We start from the raw sequence: 17,138 nt of genomic DNA, 5'->3' as shown, positions 1-17,138 counted from the left end.
CTGTTGGAGTGTGTGTGCAAGTGGGCGTTGGTGAGTTTGTTTAACAGAGAAACACAGAGAGGGAAGAAAAGTCTGTGTTGCCAGGATACATGAAACTTTCACTCCCTGTGGTCAAAGGTTGACAGTATCGGTTTTATCTTGCCCGATTAGGCCATTTGTTTCTCTAAGAAAATGATGTGCTTTTTACTGACAGTGAAGCTCACATTTCACTGGAAGACTTTCACTCCTGTGTCATCTTTCTGAGTGATTGTTTGAGCAATAATTGATTATTCATTGGCATCTTCAACCGTTACCAATTACGTGCACAAAAGGTAAAAGTTTGGTTCCCATGATAGTGCGGTATGATGTAAGACAGTTGCGACTCTTTTTCTCACTTCAACTTGTTGTTTAGTACATTTTTTTGACTCATCTCATGACCTGGGTGTGTCCACTCTGTCCAGTTTGAGTGACCAAACCACACTGTAGTGTCCTGACAAACATCCATTCTAACATTCTAACTCCCCCCAAAGCCACCTTACTATTGGTGTGTATGTATTTGGTATTTACTTTGGGTAAAGGTACTGTTTAATGTGTAAATATATTATCTTAGGCATTAGTTAGAATAATGCAATGTATTAGTTCACATTAAAATAGTACATTACAACAACTTTCAGTAGATTAATGCACATTTTCCTGAGTATTTTCCTGTATTAAAATGTATAATGTATCCATTTCTGTATGGTTTAAATTACACTTGCTGCATTGAATAAAGAACACTGGTCTACAACTAATACAGTCTTTTGTGAGCGTTCTGCATTAAATGTGACATTCACAAAGGTTATAATGGTTTTTGTTTATTTTTTATAGTCATTTTGGAAATATGTATTGTGTTGTTGTATACTGAGAGGTTTATGTTGATGGATTACTGAGCAGGCTAATGGGATAAAGGCCCAGGGACACAAAGTGTTAGGTGTCCCTCCTGGCCTTCACATACAACATGTCACTCAAAGGACCAGGAAGAGATTTAAAAAAAAAACACACAAAAGGGACAGAACAAGTACAAAAACAGCCGAGACTCACAATGACCATGAAAACAACCACAGAGATACAAAACAACTACAAAAAGGATCAAAATGACTGCAAATGACAAAAGCAACTACAAAGAGACACACAATTACTACAAAGAGACTCAAAATGACTACAAAGAATCACAAAACAACTACAAAGAGAATCAAAGTGACTACAAGTTGAAGCAAATAACTACACAAAGGATCAAAATAACCACAGGCGAAAAGTAACTACAAAACCACCATAAACAACTGCAAAGAGACACAAAACCACAACAACAAGAGGCCACACAGTCTTTGTGTCTTGTTAATGGAAGCGCATCTCTGTGCCCAGGGGCCGATGGTGTCATATTAATCCACCCATAGAGGTTTTTTTAAATATCTTGTCTACTCCATTAATATAGAAGATAAGAAACACTTCAGTTCAGTACAATTCAATAGCCAAAGTTTCCATAAAACTGAAAGAACCCCTCTTTAAAACTTGTTCACATAGACTTCATTGACGTAGTAATTATTGTGACTGTTGTAGTAAACAATTTGATTCAGTTGTGCCTGTCTGTAATAAACGTGTAATTTATTTAATCACTGGCAAGTTAGAAAATTATACGTTCCATGCATTTCAATGTGTCCTGTTTTTCAAATGACTCACTAATAACCAGACATCTATTAGTCACATGATAATCTACCAATACTACCGAGAAACTTGTCTCACTCAAATATGAACCATCGGCCATGACGTGAATGCTCCACCCTGCCACACACCGGGAGTGGAGTGAAAGGGTTGGGTGATTGCATCAAGTGAAAAAAAACTTTCTTACCTCCGGCATTAAGTATAGATGTCACTGTTATCAATGCATCAACTGGCACTGCTGTCACATCTTGGCAGAACACACAGTTTGTTGTAGTCATGGAAAGCTGTTTGTGACAAACAAGATTTTGTAACATTGTGTTCGTACACCAAGTACAATACCTGGTGAACAGGTGTGTTTGAAAGATAAAGCAAACCCTGCTTACCTTTGAAGCTGAAAGTATTCTAGCTTAATTTCTCAGTAGGAAAGTTATTAAGCAATGCTTGGTTTTTCTACAGAACCTGACAAACCTCTGTCGTCACTGATTTATCATAATATATCACAATAAGTGGACACTGTGGGAGAGAGTGGTCAGACATTCTGTCACCAGCACAATAAGCCGAAACACAATGAGGTTATCTGCTGAAACATACTTATTCTGTGTACACTATGAAGCCCGAGTACAACCATAATTCACTTTCATTTCAGCTTGGGACTGACACAGGAGGGTATTTTGCTGAGTCTGTTTTGAATTTCTTGTTGAGACACCCAGCCCCAAGCCTTTCATTACGTCCACGCCCATGACTCACAGAAGCGCAGTCTTCCTGACATTTTTCTCACCTTTCCTGTTGCAGCCCCACATAGTCTGACTTCCCTTTGCACTTTTTTTAAAAACAATGTCTACCCCAATTACAGTGGATCCAACTGGGACATGTTTTAAAGGACACAGACTCTGGCTCTGACCACTCTCACTTTTATCAGCAGTTTATAGAGATAGTGAGAGCTTCGCTGTGGGAGTGGAGCCTCCCCCACCACCAGGCTTCATTCAGTACACATTCCTGTGGCGTTAAATGAGGAGCACAGTTCTGTTCCTCCTACCAGATCGCTTTAGTGGAAAGGGGAGGCATGCAGAGGTCAAACTCTAAGTAGACCTGGGATAGGTTTCTCAGACAGGAAAACAAGCAGGCAAACAAACAAGTAATTGTGTCCAGAACAATGCAAAAATACTCTACTAAGGAAAAGGACACTTATTTCTCTTAGACAACTAAATACACCTGCTCAGCACCACAAAAAGTCACTATAGGCCTAGAGGTTCCAAACTACATCTTAAAGTTTAGAAAATTCCAGGTATATGCTTGAATTTGAATAAACTCCTTGAAAAATGCGTACATTTCAATATAATCTGTTGTTTTTATCTGTACAATCACTCATCTAATTGTTCAGTAAATAATCAGAAAAAAATACAATTAAAGTTCATATGAACAGCTGGTTAAATAAAAGTGTCATTATATATTGATTGCTGTGGGTATGAATGAAATCTACAAACCTTATATTACGCTTGCATAAACTCATAATATACCTGAAAGACACTACAGTGCTTTAATAGACTTTTGTATCTTATAAGCCAGGGATGGGCAACTTAAATGCTGGAGGGGGCCACAATTTTTCATCAACACTACCACAGGGCCACATATAGGACCGTGCACTTCACCAGATATGATGAAACTGCCATTTTAAATATGTTAACAGTGCAGTAACTTAACCTATTTCATGCTCAAATGCACGTATAACAGTATAAATAGGAATACAAAAGGTTTGAAGCAAATAAAAAATAACCACTTACTGTGATTTCTTTTTTTTTCAGTGCAAGGACAGCAGACCAACAGTAATTGCAAGAAGTCATTTTGTGCATTTTTACACTGCACTTTTAAGATGTCATGCTCAAATGCACGTAGTTGTACTGAGGGCCACTTCAAGTGAGGGTGCGGGCCTTATGCGGCCCCCGGGCCTCCAGTTGCCCATCCCTGTTATGCTGTAATTATAATAATGATTTATTTACATGGGAACTTGCACTTTTTTAACTTGGGGTCTTGCAACATTCTGACATTATAAAATGTCTTCAGCAGGCAGAATTTTTAAGCAATATTTCCCCCTGCTGGCAGACACAAATGTATAAATGCACATACTTTTAAGAGTCTATGTGTTCAGTACAATAGAAACACAGTCCAAAGGTGGCTTCGCCTGCGGATCCAGCAGGCAGGAGGCTCCCAGTCTGGGTGTGGCAGCTAAGGTGTGTCTCTGTTGACTCACTCCTTGCCAGTAGCGACAGATACCGCGGCTCAAGCTGAAGTCTGCCCGTCCCACATTCAGAGTACAGGAACAGACGAGTTCTTTTTCTCTCTTTAACGTCGACACTTATCTATCATCTGTCACTTGTTGGACAATTCACTGCGGGTGGTGTTCGGCTTCCTCCCACGGCCAAAGTCCTATCAGAAGTTTTCGAAAATGGCGAAGGTTTTAATTTTCAACATATGCTTGGTGTTGGTAAGTACTTCCTCAGTTTGTTTTGTATCCTAATACGAAAGTATTATCGACAAAATGTAACATTTAACTGTCGTGTTAACCTCTAACGTGTGTCAATACAAATAAGTATTACTATAATGTACTTGCTATTACAGGGGCACTGTTCGTTAATTTGAGCAATCTTTGGCTCGTTAACCCTGTGTGAACTGACTTTAAAATCGACTTTGTGCTTTAGATTTTGTCCGGTGTGGAGTCGTGTTTTATCCCGGGCGCTCTGTACGTAGTTGTTCCGAACAGAGTTGAGAATGGACACTACATAGCAACAGGTATTCACTCATTATTTTTTGTCGAACAATTTATATTGTAGCTCCATCATGGCTTGAATTATTTCCAGTATTGGCTTTTGCGTAGTTAAACTTTCCCTCTCTCGGTTTTCAGTTGAAGTTGCCGACTGCGACACACAATCAATGCACTTCACTTTGGAGGACCTGGACTTTATAATATCGAATAATGGAGAAATACAATCTACGAAGACTGTGTTAGTGCCAATAGCAGGGCGGACATTTTCTGTGTGGGTTCAGGACAACAGTGGACCGAAAAGCGAGATGGTAGTTCACCTTGTGCGCAGTGAACTGCCGAAAAAAGAGGTAAGCTAATGCACAATTGAAACCTTTCAAAGCAAGTGTATACATGTCAGACTGTAAAAGTATCTTTTTTCTCCCTTTACAGTCGACGGAGTTTCTAAAACGCTCCAAGAGACGTTGGAGTCCCCCACCCTTCAACATATTGGAGAATGATAAGGGACCTTATCCAAGAGAGATTGAAAAGGTGATCTCAATTTTTAAGAAAATATGAATATGATTTTCAAGTCTTTATTGTAGCATTTGTGAAACAAGTACACGTTTTCTTTTTTCTTTTCTTCTCTTCCCTTGCTGCACTTGCCTCTTTTCTCACGTTCTTTTTTCCCCTCCCAGATTAACACACCCAGACACACCTGTTAATTACATTACTTTCTGCTGAATTAATCCTGTGATTAACTTCTTTCCTGTTTTCATACCTGAACTACAATAATGTGTATTGACATCTGTTTTAACCATGTTCTCATATTGAAATCTTTTGGTTTCTGTTCTAGATTGTGTCGGACAGTGAAGCCAAGCAAGAAGTATACTACACGCTCAGTGGACATGGTGTCGATCAGCATCCAGTGGGAGTGTTCTCTCTTGACAAATACTCTGGGATGTTGAGTGTGCACAAGTCAGTCGACCGTGAGGAGTTCCCATCCTTTACAGTGAGTATAACATGAGTCAGAAAGTAATAATATAGAGATTAATCTGACAGTTCGTTGTCTATAAAATCATTTTATAGACAACGAACTGTCATTTTATTAAAATGTCATATATAAGAAAAATTCCTGTCTCAATTTTCAAAGGCCCAAGGTCACAATTGAGAAGTTGGAACTACGTACAGTAATGCTTGGCATTTTCAGCCCCCAAAAGATTTAAACAATTAATGGAAAATCAGTTTTGGCCCTGGCAGTGTGAAATGATGTTGACCCTTGATTGGAATAACCCTGGAAGGGGGGTTCAGGGGGGTTGAACAATTTAGGGACCCACACTTCAGGGATCCTCACTTATATGTTATGATTTGTACTTCTTTGTATTTTTAGAGTGATTTAATTGAAAAAAAAAATGTTTTTTTTCATTACAGTTAACAACCAGAGTTTTCAACAGAAATACAAATGCTGAGACCGACTTGCCTTTGGACATCAACATACTTGTAGATGATGTGAATGACAACGCTCCGACATTCAAAGACGCACTACAATTTACTGTGTTAGAGCAAAGCGCTGAAGGTGAGTAACATTCAATTCACACCAATGATCCTGTGATATCTGATCATCAGTGTGGGTGGTAATAAACTCAATTGATTGTGTTTTACACCACAGGAGAAGTGGTGGGAAAGGTGAATGCTGTTGACAGAGACTTGGAAAGAAGCCTCCACGTCAAGATCAAGTATTCTCTCACGACAGGATCAGATTGGTTTATCATCCACCCAGAAACAGGTGTCATCACCACCAAAACACGCAACCTGGACAGAGAGGTGAGCAACATGATAAACATGATTATTAATGATAGACTCCCAACAATGTGATGTTACATATGTTTTATCTTGGTGTCTGGATACATCTTTACATGTTATTCACCTTTTTATCGCATCATTTTGTCACATATTTTCTTTAGACACAAGAGAAGCATTTGGTGACAGTAGTAATCAAAGATATGGACGGTGCAGCAAATGGTCTGTCCAACACAGGAACAGCAACCATCACTGTGGGTGATATCAACGACAATGCACCAACTTTCAAAGAATCAGCTGTAAGTGTTGTACTCAAAAGAATGTCACATCTTGAAATTATGTCTTAATGTTTTATGACAAAATCACCCGCAACAGTTGAATTTCTGAAAAAAATCAGTCTTTTGAATAGTTTTTTACAAAAAGATTGGTTGACTAGTTTAAGTAATGCACTTTTTTGTTCCCTGTAGTATGCAGCCACTGTCAAAGAAAATGAAGGTGAAAAACTTATCCTCCGAATTCCCGTTCAAGATAAAGATTTAGTAAACACACCAAACTGGAAGGCAAAATTCGCTATAACGAAAGGAAACGAAAATGGAAATTTCAGAATTGATACTGACCCCAACACCAATGAGGGGCTTCTGTATGTGGCAAAGGTGAGTGAGATTTTGTATTATTATCTTTATAATTACAGTTAATGTATTTGTAGTAGTAACATAGCTATATAGACCTGCACATTATGACATTTCGAGGCCTACAATAAATATCTATTCACAATACACGCCCTCCTTGTTTACAGCCCTTAGATTTCGAGAAGAACTCAAAGGTAAATCTCGAGATTCAGGCACGTAATGAAGCTGAGCTGAAAGGTACCACAGACCCATGGGTGTCCGTCCCTGTGGTGGTCTCTGTCGTCGATGAAGACGAGGGTCCCGAATTCTCTGCTCCCGTTGTCCGCTTCACCGTCAAAGAGAACCTACCAAATGGCACGGTGATAGGAAGTTACACAGCTGTGGATCCTGAGACCAAGAGCAGCAACGGCATCATGTAAGCAATCCCAAAATTACCTTTCCTGTAAAACAGTATGACTCAGAACAGACACAAAGGCTGCAGCTAATGCTCAAGACTCCAACTCAAGTTTCTGTTACTTGTCTTTAACACTGGAGGGCAGACTTTCACTGCTGAACTGAAGAATGTGCTCCTCATACACAAGTACTTTTCTCACCCTCTCTCAGGTACTATAAGCTCTCAGACCCAGGCTCCTGGATCGATGTCGACAAGTTTAACGGAGAGCTGAAGGTGGCAAACACAATTGACAGAGAGTCACCGTTTGTCCAGAATGGAATTTACAACATCACCATGAAGGCTGTTGATGCCAGTAAGTTGCTTGTAAATGCTTCCTATCCATGATCTCTATAAGCCATCGTCTCGTTTAGAGCCCAGGCTGTTGCTGCATCACTAAAACTATTGCTCAATTGTAATAATGGCATAAGTTCAAGTATACCTGCTGTGCTTCCATAATTCTGACGAACTTTAGAATGACTTAATCACAGGCCACATCATCGTGCCTTTCTCACTAATTACTGAGTCACATCTATTCCCTGGAATATAAACTCACTTTTTCCTTACCGGGCTTGGCCAATATCCATAAAATTCTCAGTGAGAGTTTTGGAAAAGTATGTAGTCTGTATGCAAATCAAGGCATCACGCCTATTTTGCGGCACTGTTCCAGCAGACGGAAATGATCGAGAACACCATCTCCACCCTCAGTAACATGTACTGACTTTGTCAAAACCTGACAACACCTGTTGACAGAATGTGATGTGACAAGTCACTTACTGTGACGCACTGATGTCTGGTGTGATAGTGAAAATTTGGCTTATATCCCAGATGACTGTCAGAATTTACAATTAACTGGCAATTCACACCTAGTTGATGTCAGAATGCGTCCAACTTGTCTATCTAGTTGTTTCTCAGTGTCCATGTCACATTTTCTATTTATTTTGAATACTAATTGTCATGTATTTCAGAGGCCAAGACAGGAACAGGAACTGTCATCCTTATTGTCGAGGATGTCAATGACAACGTGCCAACGATCCCCACCAGCGAGTTGGTGGTGTGTGAGAAGCAAGGACAGCTCGGTTCTGTGCTGGTTGTGGCTGAAGACAACGACCAGAGTCCCTTTTCTGCCCCCTTCAGCTTCAGTTTGCCAAAAGATCATGATGGCGAATGGTCCTTGACTAGATTTAATGGTAGGTGGTTGTATTTTGTTTTATTTTTTTTAATTGACATATTAAACAACAGCAAAAACAATATTACATACATACATACATCTGTAAAAGAAATATGCAAACTATTCACACAGGATAATCCAAATCTCAGCTTTAATTCAAATGTTTTCTATCTCCAAAACATGTGTTTTTCATTTTATGAAAGCTATCTAAATAAACCAAATCTAGAGGCATTCCATGACCAGTGAACGAGCCAGAAGCAGAAGGCATGAAGTTAATTGTTCACAGCTTGACTGATACTGCATTTTTAGGCTGATACCGTGTGGTGAAAGAGGAATTGAGATCACTTATATATATGAGGAAAAGGATGAATACCACACAGTAAAAGTCATTTTACATTCATGAAGTTGAACGACCTGTTAGTTAAACTGTATATATTTCATTATAGGATCATTTTATTGATGCAAGTAGTTTACATTATATCATATTTTATTAGCCCAAAAGTAATTGAATACTCTATGAATGCAACTTCTTTCTTTGCAGCATTTAAGATATTAAATAAGTTTTAAAACTCTAATAATGATGTATTAGCCAATATACCTTCTGAATATAAAGGCAAAGTATGAATATTTTTAATGATTTTTGAAAGATTTGAAGCCCCAGTATGTACTGTGTGGAACAAATAAACTTCCGCTCCCTGGTGGACAAACGATGTAATGTTTGCACTGTTTCTGTAAACATATCTTGTGCAATTTCTTATTTGGAAACACTTTGTGATGCGTTGTAAGCCAATGTTACACAATCATATTTCAGTTGGGCTCTAGCATGTGTTTGGGAAATACACATACACAGTTGGGAGACAGATTTTACTGCATTGGCAATGCAAGAATACTAAAAGAAAAGATTTTGCATAATAAATTGTTTTGGGATTACAGTTACTTTCATTCTATTTGTAATGGCAAACAATTTTTTAAGCTGTTTCTGTCTTTTGGGCTGCATATTTTGATTATCTTTCGCTAAAGCATTACTTAAAAACATCGTAATGAACACTCTGTTTTGCTGTTTTGTGTAGAAATTTGAGAATAGTTTTTGTATGCTTTTTCTCCTCAGACACAGCAACAACGTTGCAGCAACTCAAAGAGCTTCCTACAGGGACATACGAAGTTCCCGTGGAAGTTACAGATCTGCAGGGCGCTGGTAAAAAACAGACGGCCAAAGTGAGGATCTGCCAGTGCAGGAATGGAGCCTGCCCGGCCAAGGAACGCTCAATGTCATTAGGGCCACTGGCTTTACTGGCTATGCTGTTGCCTCTGGCTCTCCTCCTACTGCTCGGTGAGTTCCCCACTGCTATGCTCTTGCCAGGAGAACCGTGTAGTCTACACTGTGTAGATAATGAAACAAGAATTTTGTGCTCATGCATGTGGAAAAGAACAAGAAGGTGATAGAAAGTTAGAGCTTCTATCACTGAATTATGCATTGTATATTGGGCACAGGCAATGATATGTGTCCACATTATACACTATATGATGCCATTATGTTCACTCTTGTGATGCCTACCATACGTGTGGCACTGTTTGTTATAAAAATCCTTGTGCACTCATTTCTAACACACTTTCTTTGTTATTGCAGGTTTACTGCTCGCATTTTTCTGTGTGACAAAGAGAGACAAGCAAGAAGTTGAATATGGAGGAGACAGCGGTGGAATCCTGCTCAAATCAAACACTGAGGCCCCAGGGGACGAAGTGGTAAGGACATAATAATGAAAGCATTGCCTTGGCTCATACCCTTGTAAAAAGAAACCTCTTTCTCTCTCTTTTGCTTCATTTATTTAATTGTTACTTGATTGTTTGTGTTTTCTTTTATTGTTTTTCTCTACAGGATTCAAGTCTCATCAATGTTCCCATTGCCGGTGTTGACTCAGCAGTGAAGGGCTCAGTTAAGGGTTTGAATACCGGTTGGATGGGAAACATGAGCACAAGCACAATGGGAGGGCTTGGCACAGCTGACAATGGGATGTATAACACCGGTGTTGTCACATCCGAAATGAATGACTTCTATTCTAGCCAGTATGACCAGTACGGCACTCAAAAGTTTGGAGGTACTCTTCAGGGCAGCGGTGTGAACTATGACAACAGATTCATCGCCCAGGACTCATCTTACATTCAGAACTGGAACACAAATGGCCGCTATCTTCAACAGGTAAAGTTGTTTTTTAATTACAAGATTTACAATGTATATAGTAAATCAAAAAAGTAAAACTACTGCATAGTACGGCTCTGCATGATTAACCACCTGAACACAATGCTGGTACAGAAAGTCATTTAACAAACAAAAGGACATCTGTAAAAATGTAGTAATTAACCTTATTAGTGTTATAACATTATTATTGCAGCCTTGAGTTGAAAATCTCATTGTAGATCTGTTTTCTTCATACCTCCGTACTATAATTAATGGAGAATGTATCATTTTAAACACTTGATATACAAAAAGTATAGCATCAATACTTTTGACAACCCTAAAGAAGAGCAGAGTCTCACCCTGTAGTCGAATGACGGCATACAGGAGTGGAAGGAAGCACAAAAAGTGGCAGAATTAAATGTGTCCATGTGTACACCTTTCATTCTCTGAGGTTTAATAACTTCTTTGTTATCTGTAAGAGCTTAGGTAACTCTCATGTGTAATACAATCTTGTTCTCTAAGCCGATATTATCCTCCGTAAACTTTATTATTTCCCAACTTCTTGGTGTGAGATATTATTTCTCTGTGTAATATCTGACTGCCAGTCATATCCTGAGCATCCTTGTGTTATCACATGGTGTCATATCTCCACTACTATCGCTCTGGCCTCCTCCACACCAAGTAATAACATGCTTCCTCTTCCTTCCACTTTTGTCCTGCAGAGGCTGGTCTATTTTGGAGAAGAGGAGGACGGACGGTATGCGGGCGACCTCATGCACTCCTACGGGTTTGAGGGGGTGGGATCTGAAGCTGGCTCTGTGGGGTGTTGCAGCGAGTTTGGCAACGACGATAACCTCGACTTCGTTAACACGCTCGGACCAAAGTTCAAAACTCTGGGAGAAGTCTGCAGAAAGACATGAACAATGAAGCTCAAAAAGTAATGGTGTTTACTTTTCACTTTACAGGATGCTGAAAGGACGGGATATAAATGCTTGCTTTGTCCCTGAATGAGAGAAAGAACAAACAGGTGGTGTCGGCGTGCGCGCACTGCTCTTCTGTTGCCTTTTGTTGTTTGTTTTTTTTCTTTGTTGCTTTTTTGGTAAAAGTCTTATGCACTGAAAACCACGCAGACACAGTCAGTTGTACATACTTTGTATTGTGTGTGATGTATTGTTTGCCTTTGGAGTCTTGGTTTACCAACCATCCATCCACGTGCTGTACCTGCCTCTTCTTGTGGAAGGTTGTGTGTTGCTGGTGATGCAGGTTCATAATGCTAGTTGTATTGATATTTCCAGTGAAGGGCCTTGGTGTTTTCTATCTACTGTATGAGTAACAACGTATGGGTATATTGGTTACTGTGAAAAACCTGTGTTCACAGTAAATGAAAAAAGAATTTTGCATTTGTGTGGTTGACTTCAAAATGCTTGCTAATTTTTTATAGTTTTGATATATTTTTTTTAAAGAAAAATAAAACAACTACCAAAAAGGAAGTAAGAAAACTGAATTCTTAACATTTGACATGTTCATTTCAAATGACATTTTTTTTAGAATTATTTATCAATATGAAGCAATAATGTTGATGGTCTTCCACTGGCTTTCCAAATCATACAGTAATTATCAGTGCAAACATTCCTCCACAGCTCTTGACCGTTGACTGGGCGTAGTTTCACCCTGTGTGTCATTGAGGTGGTTGCAACATACTGACAGTAATCCTGTGAAAGTCAGCATAAGGGCGTGAATGTGATGAGTGAGGTGTTACTGATACTGCCTGCAACTGTTTGAATACAAGACTGACTGGACACAAGAAAAGCTTAACAGATCAGAAAAATGTCCTTGGACGTGCTAATTAAAGGGGATATTGACATTCCCGTGTGTATATTAAGTTGTTGAAGTAATTTTGCATGGTCATTAAATAATTTTTCTCCTGGTGAACTTGTGCTATTGTAGCAGATGTATTTTTTTCAGTGTAATTTAATGGAACTTCAATTTAGATTTATAAAATTGAATTGGTATTGAACAGATTATGAGTATTTTAGAGGTAACTGTATCTCAACTATAGGCCCTAAAGGCTTTGCTTGCAGCTAGGATTCCGTGTTGCAGTATGATCTTATTAACATTAAGTTGGAAAATAAACAACATGCTTCCTCATACTGTTTTGACTCTGTACTCTGAACGATAGAGCATAAACAGTTGTTCATTGTGTTCACTCTCTGTATACACTCTGGTGAATGATTCACTGGGTGTGGCACTCTGAGCTTGCACAATATGCAGACACATTTTTACACCTACTGCCGAGCTCCTCACCTCCTAGCTAATATTTACCAACATTCTTCTGCATATCTAGTTGGTGCACTTAAACAGTATCATTGTGCCTCTCATTTAATGATGCAAATTTCTCCATGCCAACAGTGTTGTAACTGTTGCTGCACAACTTTAGCTCAAACACAATTTTTAATATATTTTGTTAAAAGTAGATCAGATTTTCCAGTAACAGGAAATTCACTATAGGGTCCAATCAGCATAGCAGTTAATTCATTATTGATATCATATTTGAAATGGTGTGATTCTGTAGATAACAAGCTAGCTACATTATGCACAAACCTTCATGAATAAATAATAGTGTATAACAAATATATTGAAAGCCAAATTGAAATCCCCCATGAGTTTACGCTTAGGTTGATTATAGTATGGATTATTAATTTATGGATTAAAAAAAAAGAAGAAGAAAGAAAGCATTGCTGCTCGTAAACAACTCAACTTTTGTTTAGATGACATGCAGATCATGCATCAGTGTGATGAATTACAAATGTGAAGGTGGAAATATAATTAGAGGGTCCAGAAAGGACCATCTGTCATGTGATTGTGATGATGAGTATCAAAGATGACAGCAGAGAGCAGGAGAAAAAAAGGGAAATTAAATCTTGGAATGAAGCCGGTCTCTCACTACGATCAAACGCTGGAATCTTGTTAAAAATACAACAATATTATCTGCACAGATTACAATAATACTGTCACAATTATGGGAGGATGTGAACGAGATGGAAACATCAAGGGGTTTTGCTCAAAATCCCACCGGGGCCAATTAGTAGAATCTTGAAAAGTCACTTAACTCAAAATAATGAAAATAAGCAGTTAACCCACATATCTAAAGAAGGCACTCCAAGCACAGACGGCAGTTCTATTACCCCTATTTTACCAATAAACACTCGTTTTTCCTTTTTAATTAGTGCCCTCTGCAGAAATAAAAGCTTTTGTGTAGAACTGGTATTCCAGAAATCTGCAATGAAAAGCAAGGATTCAAATTCCGAGGCATCTTTTGGAAAACATTGTGGAGAGTTCTATTCAATGCATTTACTATGGAAACCATGGGCCAGATATCCAACATGTAGTGGAAGCAAGAGTTCATGCTCTCTGTTGTGCTGTCACTAACAAACTGGCCAGACTGATGACACAGCATTAAAACCTGGGAGTCACTTGGACAGCAAAAAATCATTTGACACACAGTCTATTTATAGATGCGCACCATTCAATGGGTGTGAAATGTATCATGGGAGTCCAAACTGAGAGGCAGGGAGGAAAGAGTTTGACACGCTGGTAGCAGATTTGATATGATATGATGCCTCATTCGACCTCGCTTTTTCACTAATGTGTACTGAACGGGCACAGGCCCAGGGTCCCGAAGTGTCAAACCAGGAAGAGACTCAAAATTATCACAAAGAGATGCAAAACAACTGCAAAGAGAGAGAGAAAGAGACCACAAAGAGACTCATAAGAACTCTGAAGAAGTGCAGAACAACCACAATGAAGCTCAAAATCACTACAAAATGACCACAAAAAGAAACAAAACCACAGAGCGACACGTATCACCTACAAAGAGACACAAAACAACAACAAAAAGAGATTCAATAATTATAAAGTCTTTGTGTTTGGCTCCTATATTGCATGACTGTGCCCAGGGGCCCATTGTTTCATCTTCCACCCTTGCAAATGCACACTAACTTGTATTTTCACACAAAACATAGTTTGCACAAAACACGCTCTGCTGTCCTAACAGGCGTAAGTGTAAGTGTGTGTGTGTATGTGTGTGTGTGTGTGTGTGTGTGTGTGCTGACAAAAACACCTTCGCAGCAATTAAAACAACAACCGAGTTTTAGATCACTTCTTTGAGGATAATCAAGTGCATCCCTATGTAAACCAATGGCACTGATAAGCCACATAATTCAATAGACCACTTTGTGTGTCCACCCTTATCAGAGCTGCTTGAGCCATCACTTCCAGTCACTTCTGTAAAGATGCAATTAATTCTAAAGCAGTAGCGTGAAATTAATTTATTGCTTGTAATTAGTTTTCGGCATACTGTGAAAACAATCTCTCCAGATAGGGTGTTTTCACCCTCCACCAGTGAGTCTGAGGACACTTGGCTTCCATCTTAGTTCAATATGGAGTGGTGTCTTCAGCTGCCAAGAATGTGGAGCAAAGAAACTTCTTCACCGCCTGGTGACTTTGGCCTCAGTATTTATAGTTTTAAAAGACATGTGCAAGATATTTTGGTTAGTGATGCACAATATATATCGGGACATTAAATTATCAGCTGATAATGGGTAATCTATAAAATGTATTATCATACTTAGACAGTAAGTGTCATATACACATTTCATTCAAAATTATAAACATTTGAAAAGTCTGATTTGTTTTTGCTGTGTTAACAATAGTCATAACAGTTACACGGTCACCCATAAAGTTGGAATCATTTTATTTTCAGACACAATCTTCTGTTAATTGTGGTTTATTTTCATTGTGATATGTTTGGAAGAGATTGATTAATAAAGTTTTTAGAAGACATACACTTTATCTTTCAAGTATAAATCACAGTGTCCCAATCATTTCATGGAAAGAGGTAAAAAAAAAAAAAGTTTATTCCAACTTTATGGGCCACCGTGTATATTTAGTTATGTCAGATCTATGGAATATTCAATCATCTATCTTTGCTCACTACACCCAGCCTTTTTTAACTCTTATATACATAAACTACAAATTATAATCTTCTTGTTAAAAAACTGTTAATCTTAACAGTATCGGCCATGAGAAGCTGGTTATTTTTTGTATCAGCTGGAAAATACCCACAGCATGCATCCCTAATTATAGTTGCAATGAATGCACATGACAGTAATTTCTTCATTGTGTGTCTTGGGAAAGCACAAACCAGGTCATGTATATATGGAATTTAGGTTGGTTTGTGATTAATTAAATAACTGAATGTGTGTGTTTCTGCATGTAACAGGCCGTAATCAAATTATCATGATGTATTCCTGAAAGTGACTGCAGTCACGTATTGTTCGAAAATGATTTACGTGACACTAATTATATATGATTCATTTGCATTTTCCTCATGAAAGGCTGTTAGAAGTACAACATGTCGTTGCTGTCAGTGCCACTAGGTGTCACACTTACCTCTTATCTGAGTTCAATACAGGCTGTGGAGACAGCTTGGGGGGGAGGGGGGGTATTTTTAGAAGGTGGCTGATTTCAGTCAAGACACTTCCTCTGTCTGTCACATGTGTAACCAAACACCTGAAATCACTTCAATTAAGCTGTGAAGCCACGACAGCCCAGTTAAAGTGAAGTGATGAGACAATTTGTGGCAGGAGCCTCATCGTACTCCGACGTGGCATATGCCAGGCTGTACACCTTCACTGATATTCGGTGTCACTTATCTAACAAGATCAGGCTTCTCACTGCACCTTCACGCTCATTATAACTATAAGTGAGATTGGAGCTGACCACCGTCTCTCTTGGAAAGGGTGCTAATTTATGGGACTGAAAACGTCAAGAGTGATGTTAATTTCTCTAAATCTCACATTTTTAATGATTCAAATATTTACCTGTCTCTTCAGGATTAGAATATTTTACGCTTCATCACAGTTCAAAGAAGAACTGTGATGTGCTTTTGTCATTTAAATAGACATTTTTTTTTATTTACAGTAACCAAAACACTGGGTGACAAAGAAGGCCATTTTCATGAACATCATGGTATTTCTGGTAACCATATCAACTCTTACTAAATATAGAATGTAATTAAGTGGGAAAAAAAGGTGGCATATTTTGTACCACTTCTTATTGTTCTGTCATCATAACACCTCCTCTTAACACATTTGGCACAATGCGCCTTACGTTAACTATGCAAGAGCTTAAATGACTTGTTACATCGTTTGTTTGAGGTATTGTGCTTCTTTCAGGAGTTGCTGTTCATATCTTTCACACTCAATCAAAAATGTGCAGCTTACATTTTAATTAGATAAATCTGTTTGGCAGCGGAAAGCCTCAGCGAGACATCTGGGTCCTAATTAGTCAAAAGGATTCAAGTGATAAACAGTCTAAAGAATATGTGTATAAATGCTAAATTAACTCATTCAATTACATCCATGACTGTTAACAGTAGAATACCTACATGCAGTCTAAATATCCATTTGAAATTTATTTCCTATACCTATTTTGTTTCCTGAGCTGCAGATAGAGTT

General features: G+C 38.6%; 1 protein-coding gene across 1 annotated transcript; it reads left to right on the top strand.

Moving 5' to 3' along the window:
* The first annotated feature begins 3,904 nt into the window (after nt 1-3,904).
* dsc2l (desmocollin 2 like) lies at nt 3,905-12,770 on the top strand. The gene is made up of 16 exons (XM_059345167.1): nt 3,905-4,159; nt 4,374-4,464; nt 4,577-4,785; nt 4,868-4,966; nt 5,271-5,426; nt 5,846-5,990; nt 6,084-6,238; nt 6,379-6,513; nt 6,682-6,867; nt 7,011-7,258; nt 7,447-7,589; nt 8,242-8,463; nt 9,553-9,774; nt 10,072-10,187; nt 10,321-10,641; nt 11,343-12,770. The coding sequence occupies exons 1-16, from the start codon at nt 4,121-4,123 to the stop codon at nt 11,538-11,540; spliced, it is 2,685 nt and encodes an 894-aa protein (XP_059201150.1). The 5' UTR covers nt 3,905-4,120; the 3' UTR covers nt 11,541-12,770.
* The last annotated feature ends 4,368 nt before the right edge of the window (nt 12,771-17,138 follow it).

Source organism: Centropristis striata, chromosome 11, assembly GCF_030273125.1.
Source record: "Centropristis striata isolate RG_2023a ecotype Rhode Island chromosome 11, C.striata_1.0, whole genome shotgun sequence".
In the NCBI taxonomy this organism is placed as follows: domain Eukaryota; kingdom Metazoa; phylum Chordata; class Actinopteri; order Perciformes; family Serranidae; genus Centropristis; species Centropristis striata.
Note: the sequence above shows the minus strand (reverse complement) of the source record. Positions and strands in the feature narration are given on the sequence as shown.